The sequence below is a fragment of the Akebia trifoliata genome, unplaced genomic scaffold (genome assembly GCF_017979445.1).
Source record: "Akebia trifoliata isolate Shusen 1 unplaced genomic scaffold, ASM1797944v1 Contig01378_ERROPOS700000, whole genome shotgun sequence".
NCBI classification, from domain to species: Eukaryota; Viridiplantae; Streptophyta; class Magnoliopsida; order Ranunculales; family Lardizabalaceae; genus Akebia; species Akebia trifoliata.
Genome location: NW_028237685.1, coordinates 1 through 13828, shown reverse-complemented (window position 1 = coordinate 13828; position 13828 = coordinate 1). Strand labels below are relative to the sequence as shown.

The window sequence follows — 13828 nt, the reverse complement described above, 5'->3', positions numbered from 1 at the left end:
CCTGGAGATCACTGTTTAAACCATCATGAATTCTCTGCTATAAAGTGCTGGTAACTTGAGAAACTTGTCGCTGAAGTGCTGTTAGCTCTACTTTGCGACTCAGGGCATCGGCTACTCTATTGTTCTTTCCTGGCTTATAATCCAAGGCCAAGTCAAACTCTGCGAGGAACTCTTGCCAGCGAGCCTGTTTTGGTGTCAACTTCTTTTGAGTCAGGAAATGGCTCACTGCCACATTATCGGTCTTCACATGAACTTGTGATCCCAACAAATAATGTTTCCAAACTCTCAAACAGTGGACGACGGCTAACAACTCTTTCTCCTGTGCGGTATAACGTCTCTCAACATCATTGAACTTCCGACTTTCATAAGCAAGCGGATGCCCATCCTGTAACAACACTCCTCCAATAGCAAAGTCAGATGCATCTGTCTGAACTTCAAACGGCTTGGTGATGTCGGGTAGAGCTAAGACTGGGTCTTGCATAACAGCAAGTTTGAGGTCTTCAAATGCCTCATGACACTTGTCCGACCAGGATCAAGTGTGATCTTTCTTCAACAGGTCTGTAAGAGGTACGGCCCGTTTGGAATACCCTTGGATGAAACGTCGATAATAGTTCACAAGACCGAGGAATGGCCTGAGTTCTGTGACAATAAAAGGGGTTTTCCATTCATCAATAGCTCGCACTTTCTCCATGTCCATCCGGATTTGTCCATTACCCACTACGTGGCCAAGAAACATAATCTGCTATCGAGCGAATGGACTCTTCTCTAGCTTGACATACAACTGATTGTCGCGAAGCACTTGGAATACCTTGCGTAAATGTTGAACGTGTTTTTCAAGGGTAGAACTGTATACTACGATATCATCAAGATATACCACAACAGACTTGTCGAGGTATGGTCTGAAGAGGTCGTTCATCAAGGTGTAGAATGTCGCAGGTGCGTTCGTGAGGCCGAAGGGCATGACTAAGAACTTATAAGCACCATACATGGTAGAACAGGTAGTTTTCGGTTCATCTCCATCTGCAACCCGTACTTGATAGTACCCTGATCTTAAATCCAACTTGAAAAAATACTTGGCTGCCCCAAGTTGATCAAACAAATCGGTAATTAGTGGAATCGGATACTTATTCTTGACGGTAACCTTGTTCATCGCTCGGTAGTCTACACAAAGTCGCAATGACCCATCATGCTTCTTCTGGAATAAAATAGGTGCCCCATAAGATGCCTTCGAATGTTTGATAAATCCAGACTCTAGAAGTCCATCAAGTTGCTTGCGTAACTCAGCTAGTTCCAGGGGACTCATCTTATATGGCCCCTTTGCAAGAGGCTTGGCACTAGGTACTAGTTCGATTTGATGATCAATCGGCTTATGTGACGGTAGGGTCTTCGGAAGCTCTTCCGGCATAACATCATCAAATTCAGTCAAAACTTGTTTTACCAATGGGGGAGTTGAACTATGGTCCTGATCATCAGGTTCAACTCGCAAGGTAGCAAGAAACGTTTGCTCACATTTCTTCAACCCTTTATTTAACTGTAGAGCTGAAATCATTTTTCCCTCCTCTTTACCTGTAGAGAGGGGAATGAAACTTCGACTTTCACCTAGCAAGCCCAAAGTGTTGGCGAATGGCATCGGAACGATCCTATTTTGTCGTAAAAAGTCCATCCCAATGATGACTCGGAACTCATCGAGTGGAACTGCGAGAATATCTAGCTTACCCCTCTATGTGCCTATCTTGACGGCTACGGACTTGGCCGATCCTTGTATAGGAGTGGTCTTGGAGTTAACAGCTTTCATACGGCTTGAATCCTTTTCGAGCCGGATATTGAGGCGCTTTGCCTCTGTAGGGGCAATTAAGCTATGTGTAGCTCCCGTATCAACCATCGCCTGGGTGGTTTTGCCACCAATCTCCACATCAACATACATGAGACCCTTACGTTGACGGATCTCCTGAGTCTCAGAGGTCTATTTCATTGCATTCAACAGATGCATAGCTCCCATGTGAGAAGATTCATCCTCATCTTTCTCACTTGAACTCTCATGACTAGGGTCACCTTGGGAAGCTAACAATGCGTTCAACTTGCTCCTCTGCGGGCACTTGAACGTCATATGAGGACCACCACACAAGTAACACAGAATCTTGCTGCGATGATTGTTAGACTAGGTACCTGTGTTCTTCGAAGGGGAGGAATCCCATTGGGATCTCCTGCTTGGACTGTGTCTAGATCCTCTATTTTTACCTTTGGAAGACCCATTGGTGCGCTCACGCTACGAAAAGTACATTTTCAACTGATTGGATACCTTCTTTCTACTCCCATTCACGGGAGAATAGTCCGTCAACCGCTCAGCTGCAACGATAGCAGTCGTGAGATTTTGCACACGTTGCCTCTGTAGTTCTGTCTGAACCGAAGGCTTAAGTCCTTCTATAAATGAGAATAACTTGTCTTTCTCTGACATGTCATGGATATCAAGCATCAAGGCAGAAAACTGCTTGACATAGTCGTGTACGGTACCTGTCTGTTGGAGTTGCCTCAATTTTCTACGGGCAATGAATTCCACATTCTCGGGTAAGAACTGATTCTTCAACTCTTTCTTGAGGTATTCCCATGTATCGATGGAGCATTGGCCACTCTCCATCTCGGTGTACTTTGTTCGTCACCTGCAAGATACATAGAAGCAGTTGTTACTTTTACCTCTTCTGAATCCGGTCGAGCTGTACGGAAGTACTGTTCCATATCAAATAGGAAATTCTCGAGCTCTTTTGCATTGCGGGCACTACTGAAGGCGCGTGGCTCGAGGACTCGCAAGTGCGAGGGAGAAGCATCACTACTGGTAGGCTACACATTACCAACGGCTCTTACCAGGAGACCTACCTTAGTAATGAGCTCTGTAATCTATTCCTATAAAGTGGCTATGGATCCTTGGGTATCTTCTTCTAGGTTAGTCATTCTGGCTCTGAATGTCTCGGATCTTTTCTCCAGCGTGTTCTGGCGACCATCTATTTGAGAAATACCATCAACTAAATCGGAGAGCATGGCTATCTTCTCTTCTAATACCTCAATGCGTTCCTTGTTTATATGTGGTGCTGGTGTGTTTGGAGCGGGTTGGTTCGCGATACTTGCAACTCCTCGTGCCATTGTTCGCGTGAACTAATGGAAACTGGGGGAAGAGCTAGGGGGAAATACCAACTGTGCTCAAACAACTATAGCTCTGATACCAACTGTCATGGCCGTATTCTTTCGAAGTGAGGTCATGCTGCGCAAGGGGGTCAAATCCATTTGCAAGCCTGTAAAATGATCGTACACCACATACACGTAGCTAGTAAACAAGTAAATGAGACAACACGAGGTAAAGTCCGGAGGCAACTTTATTGATATAATATTGATTACACGGGGTAACGCGTTACAAAAGCAATAGATGCGTTACAAAGCAATATATGATCCTATGACACGCGAGACTTCCACGGAGCTGGGCTTCAAGGGCTTCAACAACGTGGGTGTAAGCCGAGGATTGGGATAGCACTGACACCCTTCCTATAAAGAGTACGCTAAGTTTTTCCCAGGTTTTCAGAAGGAAACATCAAAAGTAGAGGCCGGTCATACTCCCTTATTACGAAAATGCCAGTAAGCTAACAAGTGTGCCCTGGCACGGGGTTGACATGTACCCTAAGCTAACATATATGCCTTGGTACAGGGGCTGACATGGCTTTATAGTGAGCCTTACATAGTATTACATGGGTGCTCCTAGGTGACTCCGGGGTGAGCTACACCTAAACTCTAGGTGTCAGAGTACATGGCCGTTACACCTTGGCATCTAAAAATGTGAACTGGTGTTTTAGGGCTGTAAAGGACAAAATTCTATGAACTTTGAAAATGAAGTTTCAGATTTTTTTTTGAATGTGAGTTTTTCCATGAAACTTAGATGGCTGTGGTGTTGGATTGCTGATGTCCTAATCCATTTGAGTAAAATGACCCTTACTAAAACTTAAAATCTTACCATATTGGTAAGGAAAGTGTTTCGCACATCAAATCAAATTGAATCAGACTAGCCTGACGAACTCAATAAGATTTCAAATCTTACTTAGGGTCTTGAGCTCACATACTCCATCCAAAAATATGATTCGATGTCACAGAGATGCAAAGGAACAGATTTTAAGAACTTTGGCCTTTGTCTATTTTCAACACTTTGGAAGATTATTCCTCTACTTTTCTAAACTGAGCGTTGAAAAGTTTTTGGTAGGTATTACGTCGGCACTTGTAATGAGGGGGAAGGAGTGACTTCGGATCCGTGAGGCAGAGCCCATCAGCACTGTTCACTGGACCCCACACCATTCATTTTTCAAAATACCCTTCATCTTTAACCAAATTTTCAATCAATCTTAACCTTAAAAAACAAAAAGAGATAATCAAAATACCCTTCATCTTTACCAATTACCAAAATACCCTTCATTTTTACCAAAATACCCTTCATCTTGAATCAAATTTTCAACTAAACTTAACCTTAAAAAACAAAAGGAAATTACTATAATACCTTTCATTTTAATCAAAATACCCTTCATCATTTCTAATTATCAAAATACCCTTCATTTTTATCAAGATACTCTTTAACTTTAATCAAAATTTCAACCAAACTTAACCTTAAAAAATAAAGGGAATTATTAAAATACCCTTCATCTTTACCAAAATACCATTTATCTTTACCAAAATATCATTCATCTTTAATCAAATTTTCAACCAAACTTAACCTTAAGAAATAATTATTTTTTTACCAAAATACCCTTCATCTTTACCAAAATATCCTTCATCTTTAATCAAATTTTCAACCAAACTTAACCTTAAAAAATTAAAAGAAATTATCAAAATACCCTTTATCTTTAATTAAATTACTAACCAAACATAACCTTAAAAAATTAAAAGGAATTATCAAAATACCCTTCATCTTTAATCAAATTTCCAACTAAACTTAACGTTAAAAAACTAAAGGAAATTACTAAAATACCTTTCATCTTTACCAATTACCAAAATACCCTTTATCTTTACTAAAATACTCTTCATCTTTAATCAAATTTCCAACCAAATTCAACCTTAAAAACAAAAGGAAATTACTAAATACCTTTCATCTTTACTAAAATATCTTTCATCTTTCAAAATACCCTTCATCCTTATCAAAATACCCTTCATCTTTAATCAAATTTTCAACCAAACTTAAATTTAAAAAATAAAAGATAATTATCAAAATACCCTTCATCTTTACTAAAATATCATTCATCTTTAATCAAATTTCCAATCAAACTTAACCTTAAAAAACACAAGAAAATTATCAAAAGAGCCTTCATATTTACCAAAATTCATCTTTAATCAAATTTTCTATCAAACTTAACCTTAAAAAATAAAAAGAAATTATCAAAATACCCTTCATCCATCTTTACGAAAATACCTTTCATCTTTAATCAAATTTTCAACCAAACTTAACTTTAAAAAGCAAAACGAAATTTTCAAATACCTTTAATCTTTACCAAAATACCCTTTATCTTTATCAAAATATCCTTCATCTTTATTCAAATTTTCAATCAAACCTAATCTTAAAAAATAAAAAAAGATTATTAAAATATTTTTCATTTTTACCAAAATATCATTCATCTTCTAAAAGGGGATTACTTTTAAAATATCCTTCATCTTTACTAATAAAACCAAAAGTAATTCATCATTACTAATTTATTATCAAAACACCCTTAATCTTTATGTGGATGTTGGATTGTGTATGATGTAAGTATTTTCTTACAATTTTTATGTAAGAAAATTTTCATATATTCATTTTTAAGAGATGTTGTCGAAATTTCGATAAAATATAAAATTTCTAAATTTATTTAAATTAAAAATAATTATTTTTATAATTTTATAATATAAATTTATTATATTTATATATATTTAGTGTAATTATATCTTTATTAAGATATTTTGATCATTTTTTATGCATTTTGGGTGCATTGTCAACATTAAGGACATTCTGATCATTTTACCAAAATCTAGTAATAAAAAAATTATCAAACGACCATCAATTTTTAATTTATGTACTTCTGTAACGAAAAAATTTCTGTTATATGTGACTTTTCAGATTTTTGATTTATGCTTATTTTAAAAATTAATTTTTGGAAGTGAAGGTCTCTTATGTAAGGAATAGACATTCCAAACATTCATATAGATAGTACTTTCACCCAACTCTCTTTTCAAATTGGTCCTAACTGAAGTCTAATGAGGGCCATCAATTAATTGGCGACATGATTTTGAAGGATTTCATATTTTAATTTTAAATTTGTAACTCTTGAGTGTTGGAAGTGAGTACATATTTTTGGATCCTATACAGGATTCCTGCTCGTGTTTTGCACGTTAGAAAGTTGACTGAATCTCACATTGAATTCTAATATCAAACAAGAACTAATGACATGATTACACGTGTTCAGCGGTTCCCCAAGTTTGAAAGAAAAGTTGGATTTTTATTTGGGTAATTTGCATTCCCATTGATCATATATACAATTCAACTTAGAAAAGTCAATTAAGCCACCGGTAATAGGATTAAGGAATCTCAAAATCCCACGAAATCGGATCCTGCAAAAAAAGATTCTGTTATAAAAATAACGAAATTATTATTAAATAATTAATAATTGGCTTTTGTAAATATTTACAAGAAACCCTTTGTGTTTATGGCATACCCCTTGGCCTTCGTCTAATATGTAGCAGTAGTAGAAAATGACCTACAAGCCCTTATTTTCAACCTCGAGTAAAAGTGGTCGATTTTTCTATAATTAAGCTATATTTTACCCTTGGCTTTTAGTCTTTTATTTATTTAAAAATAGGAAGAATAAAATGTTCGACCAGAATTTATAAAAAAATTGAATTGATTAGTTAATCATAAATGTTGTATTTTTTTTTTATACAACTAAATTAGAGTTATTTAGGAAAAAATATATGTATTTTAATTATTAGATATATGAGATCTAACAAAATGTAATTAGTTTTCCTCCAATTTGATAAGTTTTCAAATTAAAAATTGGTCTGATTTTTAAACAATGGCATCTCTCTCTCTCTCTCTTATGTCCTCTTACTTCCTTCAAACTCAAGGGAAAGATAGGAAGTCTGAAAAGTAATAATGAGACAGTGAATTTTTAGCAGAAAAATCAAGGTTGTTTTTTTGGGCAAGGGATTGAAGACGAAGGCATTTAGGGCATTGTACAAAACATTTTAAGAAGAGACCGAGGTCAAGGAGTGTATCATGAAGTTTGAAAACACAATGTGGTCTAACAAATATTTACAAAAACAATGAAAGGGCATGTCTAAAGTCTTAAACGACGTTTAATTAATTAATCTGTCACAGAGACTATAACGACAAGACGTCGCATTCATCTTCACCTCTGCGCGTAGATTGTTTCATCTTGGCGTAGTTTGACCAAAATCACTCCAAACCAACCAGCAGACGAGATGAATTGAGAAAGTTTTTTTTTTTTTTTTATAATTCTTTTATAACGAAAGAGTACCCATTGAGATTTGAGCGAACAAAGAGAGAAAGAAGTGAAAGAAAACATACCCGTACCATTCTCTCAGTTCTTGTTCTTTCTCAGAGAGAGAGAAAGATGGGTTGGAAACGTGAAGAAATGTCTCTTCCTTCTCATGTTCAAAATGGGAATTCTTCTTCATTGGATTCAGGCCAATCTCGTCTACTTCAGCTTGGTTATAAGCAAGAACTGAAGCGAGATCTCTCGTAATGAAATCTAAACTTTTTAAAATGTTTTTCTTTACAAATTTCAATCTTTTCTTAGCTTTTTTAACTGATTCCCAAGATACCCAACTCACCATCAAAATTGGGGTTTTTATTTTTATTTTTTAAATTATGGGATTGGGATCAGATTGGGTTTGTTTTTTTTTTTTTTTTTCTGTTGAATTCTGGTTTATGGGTCTTGTTCGAAATTGCAGGGTGTTTTCAAATTTTGCGTTTTCGTTTGCGATTATATCGGTGCTTACTGGGATAACTACACTTTACAATACTGGGTTGAGATTTGGAGGTCCAGTTAGTATTGTTTATGGTTGGTTTATTGCTGGTTTTTTCACAATGTTTGTTGGGTACTCAATGGCTGAGATTTGTTCCTCTTTCCCAACTTCTGGTGGTCTCTACTACTGGAGTGCTAAACTCGCTGGCCCCAATTGGGCACCTTTCGCTTCGTGGTTGACGGGCTGGTAACTTCTTCAAATTTGATTTTTCTCTGATTACAATTTGAATTATGGGTTTGCTCTTTGTTTTTTATTTCATTTTCATTGATTTTTCTTTTTCTTTTTTAATTAATTTTTTTTCCCGAGTTGTTTTGATCATAATTTTCACATTTTCTAAGGATTCAAGACATGCTTATAGACTTCAAATTGCTTGAAATGTGCACAATTTTTTTTTTTAAACTTTCAAATTATACTTATTAGTATAATGGGATTTTCGATTGATGCGTGCAAGGGTCCATAATGTAGATTCCATGCCTAAGTTAGACTGAATTGATTGGATGACGACCCGAAATTCTTGGGATAAGGCTTTGATGATGATGATGACGAGGACGATGTCAAAGGTGACAGAATATATATATGACCAAGAAAACAGAGATTCCATTACAAATCCGTTATGAGGCGAGAAAATCAATTCATGCGAGATTTTATCTATTTTATTCTCTTGGGAGCATTTGATCAATTACAAAATCTATAGGTTTCAGGGACATACGAAGAAGTAACTTTTTGATAGAAGTCGTGTTAATAGCATGAACTATGAAGAATATGCAAATAGAGGTGAAAATTGGATGGTAACGGCCATACTACCTACTTTTGCATGCATTATCTTTTTTTTTTTATTTTTTTTTTTTATATTTAAGTTTGACCCCTTTTAATGTTCTCTATGTGACCATGTATGGAAACTTTAATTTGGGAGTGAATTGATGTGAGAAACATTTAAGTAGAAGGGTTTTTTCCAGCCTGTTTGTTTGTTGGTATCTTTCTTGAATGACTTAAAATCTTTCCGAGTTTGGAAAATATAGGCTAAAATTTTAGTAGCGAACATTATCATAATTTATTGTGTATTGTTTTTGTCATTCTAGTATTATTCATGCCACTTATTATTTGTTCCTGACTTGCTTATGTTCTTCAAAATTTTCATTTGTTTAGGGTCCTGAACCAAAAATGGAAATTTATTGCTTTTATAATTAGCAATTTTTAAACTTTTATTTTCTGATGCTCCCCAAATGAACTTTTTTCATGCAGGTTCAACATTGTTGGTCAGGTATTTCTGAGAAATTATAATTTTGAAGTTCAAAACCTTCAATATCTAAATGTTTTAACAACTATTACAAGTTCAATTGAGGCTCTAATCATTAAAAAAGACTTTTGCATTTGCAGTGGGCTGTTACTACAAGTGTAGATTTCTCTCTTGCTCAGCTAATTCAAGTTATCATTCTACTTGGTACTGGTGGAAAAAATGGAGATGGAGCCGAGACTTCTAAATATGTGGTGATTGGCATCCATGGAGGAATATTGTTTGTACATGCCCTCATAAATAGTCTTCCCATCACATGGCTATCCCTTTTCGGACAAATCGCGGCTGCATGGAATTTTGTAGGTAAGAATAATTTTCTTATCTTTTAATTTAAATTATTATTTTTAATACCTTTAACCTCTGTTGGCATTTATAGGTGTTTTTGTCCTTATGATTCTCATTCCCATGGTTGCTACCGAGAGGGCTAGTGCCAAGTTTGTTTTCACTCATTTCAACACAGACAATGAGGAGGGAATACACAGCAAACCTTACATATTTATTCTTGGGCTCTTAATGAGCCAATATACGCTTACTGGGTATGATGCATCGGCTCATATGGTAAGTTACATTGTCTTATTGGTACTCATTTAAGCAACATAAAACAGTTGCATCAACTTATCCACTGATCCTATGTTCATAGCTATGTTACCATAAGCAAACTTAAAATCTTCGCGAAATTGATATTGCCTCCAATTTGGCACGTAAACTACCTATTTCTTCAGACACTTCTACTACCATCATGTTCTCATGTTGTATGCTTCGAGTTTGTTAAATCACTGAAACTTTAACATGTGCTTTTAGACAGAGGAAACAAAGAATGCAGATGAGAATGGACCGAAAGGAATAATAAGTGCCATTGGTATATCTATCATTGTTGGATTTGGTTACCTACTTGGTATCACATTCGCAGTAACCGACATCCCAAATCTTTTGGACACTAACAATGATTCTGGTGGTTATGCCATTGCCGAGGTGTTTTACCAATCGTTCAAGAATAGATACGGTAATGGAGTTGGGGGAATTGCTTGCTTGGGAGTGGTTGGCGTTGCCATATTTTTCTGTGGTATGAGTTCAGTTACAAGCAACTCAAGGTGAAAACTTCTTTTGACATATGGTGTTCCGTTTGGTAGTTTCTATTCCTTCCATCTAGGGCTGGCTATGAGTTGGACAATATCCGTTTACTCAACTCATCCAACCCATGTTATTTGGTTATGGGTATCCTTTTTTTATCCTATTAAGAATTCGGGTAAAATTATCCGATTTTTTTTTAGGGCTGGATATGGATAAGCGTCCTATCTGATTTGAATATCCGTTTTTCCAATTTTACTAATGTAAATTCACAAAGAGATATATGTATAACCCAAAATTAAAGTTTTTCCATCATCTTCACAAATAAGTATTATATATCCGACTCGGATATCTGTTTGAAATTTGGGTACAAGTCAGATACAGATATCCTTCAAAAATTTGGATGAATAATCAGAAAAGGATATCCTTAGAAATGTACTTCATTTCACCACAACCAACCCATTTCCAGCCCTACTTCCATTGCTTATTAGCTGAAGTACCATTTTGTTCGATCTCAGGATGGCATATGCATTCTCCAGAGATGGAGCTATGCCTTTTTCATCATTGTGGCATAAAGTGGATAAGCGGGATGTTCCTTTAAATGCAGTTTGGCTCTCTGCTTTTATATCATTTTGCATGGCATTACCGGTTTGTACATCTCACTTTAATAAGATTTTATGTTACTGTTCTTGCAACCATGATTTGAAGTTGTTCTTCCTTTGATTTTTAGAGAGCTTCTATTGCCACACCAAATTTTACTAACAGCACCCCAAGATATATGCCAATTCTTTGGTGATTTACATATGAATTGGGGTGGTGTTAGCAAAAGTTGTTGTGGCACTCTCTGTTTTTAGCATTTTTAAGGCTTATTGTCTTTCTATACATGTATTGTAGTCTCTCGGAAGCTTAGTGGCATTTCAGGCAATGGTGTCGATAGCAACTATTGGACTCTACATTGCTTATGCGTTACCCATCTTCTTTAGGGTGACACTGGCGCGCAAGTCCTTTGTTCCCGGTCCTTTCAACTTGGGCCGTTATGGGGTTCTTGTGGGTTGGATTGCAGTCCTTTGGGTGGCAACCATTACGGTTCTCTTCTCTCTTCCCGTGGCTTACCCAATTACAAAGGATACTCTCAACTACACCCCTGTTGCGGTTGGTGGCCTTCTCATCATCACTGTTTCATCGTGGATATTAAGTGGCCGGCACTGGTTCAAAGGTCCCGTTACCAATGTAAATAATTGAATTTCAAAAGCATTGATGCGTTAATTTACTTTTCACGGAATAAGAAAACTGAATTACAGCATATTTATTTCTCTAATCGTATGCCTTCTAAATTAGTAAAATAGAAATGACCAAATACCGCTTTTGTTCACTACTTCATAGATTAGGACTATAGTGGCTTTTGAATCTACAGTACAAGAATTTCTCCAAAGTCCATCGTACTTTGAATCCATTAAAGCCCATTCTTCCACTCTTTCCTTACTCATCATCCGAGATAAATGTTATTGTAATGAGTTGTGAAGAATGCACACGGTTACTCATCATCCGAGATAAATGTTATTGTAATGAGTTGTGAAGAATGCACACGGTCTAGGTACGCGGCTGATGTAGCAAGGGCAAAGAACCATAGATTGTTTTCATCGGGATACACAGGAAAAAGATTGCGGTTCTGTGCCATTGCCATATCAGAAGTGTACCAAGACCGTGTGCATTCATCACTATTCTATTGTAATATCATCTAATCACTTTCTCCCACTTTGAATCCATCAAACCAATTTATCTCTTCTTTCTCATCATCGATGATGAGTTTTAATATAATTTGTTGAATCAGACTGTATTAGTCAATTGAGGGTCTTGGGTCAATGAAAAACAACAAATCTGAGTTTTTAATGTCTTGTGTGTAATTCACTTCCGCGCATTATGTGTATATTTTATTTGTTGAAAGTAAATCTAAACCTGAACTCCTAATTCAACATGTATTTTTCTTTTTGTGGCATGGATCTTCTCCAAACAATATTAAAAGATTATCCGTGTTACACTTGCTTGATTCAAGTAAATAATGTCGATATCTTGTTAATATGTCGCTCTTATGTAAATGTTTATAGTCGTGCTAAAATGTACGTGGTCTGTGGGTGGCAAGTGCTCAGAAGCATAGATCTGTTTCTTAGGGATACAAAAGAAAAAAAGATCTTTGGTTCTCTGCACTTGCTGCATTAGCCGTGTACCTTTTTAGTGCGTATGTTTAAGAAGAGGAAATTTGAAATTCAACCAATTTCATAATTCTGTTTATGCTCATCTTTTTCTTCAAACAAGGAATAAGAGGCATTAAAATCAAATGGATTGATAATATGTGACACCTGCCGATCCCTTGCTAGTCCCTATTTTAAATTTCATTAGTTATTTTCATAGAAAAGGAGATGTCGAGTGTTGTTTTGATTATTAAAAAAAAAAAACCATCTTGCCCTGCCATTCTTGTTCAAGATCTCCTAAATTTGAACTACTACCAATAACACAGCTCATTTGATTCTCAAAGCACATTTGTGAAAATTGGTTTGGAATTTGAGAATCATTAGTGTAACTATAATTTGCCCCAATGAAAAAAAAAATGTTTGTAGACACCAAAATGGGACATACATGGACCATTCACAGATGATCAATTTTGATCATTAAAATTTAACTTTTGCTCGGCCATATGGCTTGTACAGCTAAACATAGCTTTACCTGGCTGTACAAATCATTTGGCCAAGTCATTTTTTGTGTTGACCTTACCTTGGTGAAGTGTAGGCTTAAAATTGCATTGACCTTAGCTCAAGTAAGGCTAGACATAATTCTTTCTGGCTGTATCCAGGGTACATCTAGTTTAGTTAGGAGCCCATGTGTGCACAAGATTCTCCACAGGAAATGACTCTTTAAACCACCCTTTTAATGATTTATTCTCCAAGAAAACCCTCATTAATTTCCTTTCTACCCATGCTTTAAATTTTCAAATTTCCCCTACCAAAGATCTTTTGGTAATCCTCTTATTCTCCTAAACTTGACAAAAGGTCTTACTTGGTCCCTACTCAAAAATACTTACCTCCTCTAACCTTGGTTTATTGAGACACATTAGAATCAAGATCCTCTTGTACCCTTCTAACCTTTTTCAAAGATCAAAAGAATTTCACGGCCTTTAAGGTAAATTGATCACTTTCCAAATTTTATGACTATCTTATCCAATCTCAAGAAGTCTCTAGAATTTTTGTTCAATGACTTTTGTATCTCTAGTTTATTAGAGAGCTAGCCGAAGAAAATTACCAAAGAGGACAAAAAGCTTTCACCAAATTATATGTCATTGGGCTTTGATCTCTCACAATTAACCCAAAACATAAGGTCTAGGACTATTCTATTCTCTACAAAGAATTCTCTAGAGCTTTGGGTGCAAAGACC

General features: G+C 36.1%; 1 protein-coding gene across 1 annotated transcript; it reads left to right on the top strand.

Moving 5' to 3' along the window:
* The first annotated feature begins 7485 nt into the window (after nt 1-7485).
* Nucleotides 7486-11720, top strand: LOC147380496 (amino-acid permease BAT1 homolog). Its single transcript, XM_086431640.1, has 8 exons — nt 7486-7753; nt 7966-8226; nt 9283-9301; nt 9418-9637; nt 9711-9892; nt 10136-10425; nt 10921-11050; nt 11297-11720. Exons 1-8 carry the CDS (start codon nt 7626-7628, stop codon nt 11642-11644), a joined length of 1578 nt encoding a protein of 525 aa, XP_086287766.1. The 5' UTR covers nt 7486-7625; the 3' UTR covers nt 11645-11720.
* Nucleotides 11721-13828: the final 2108 nt, after the last annotated feature.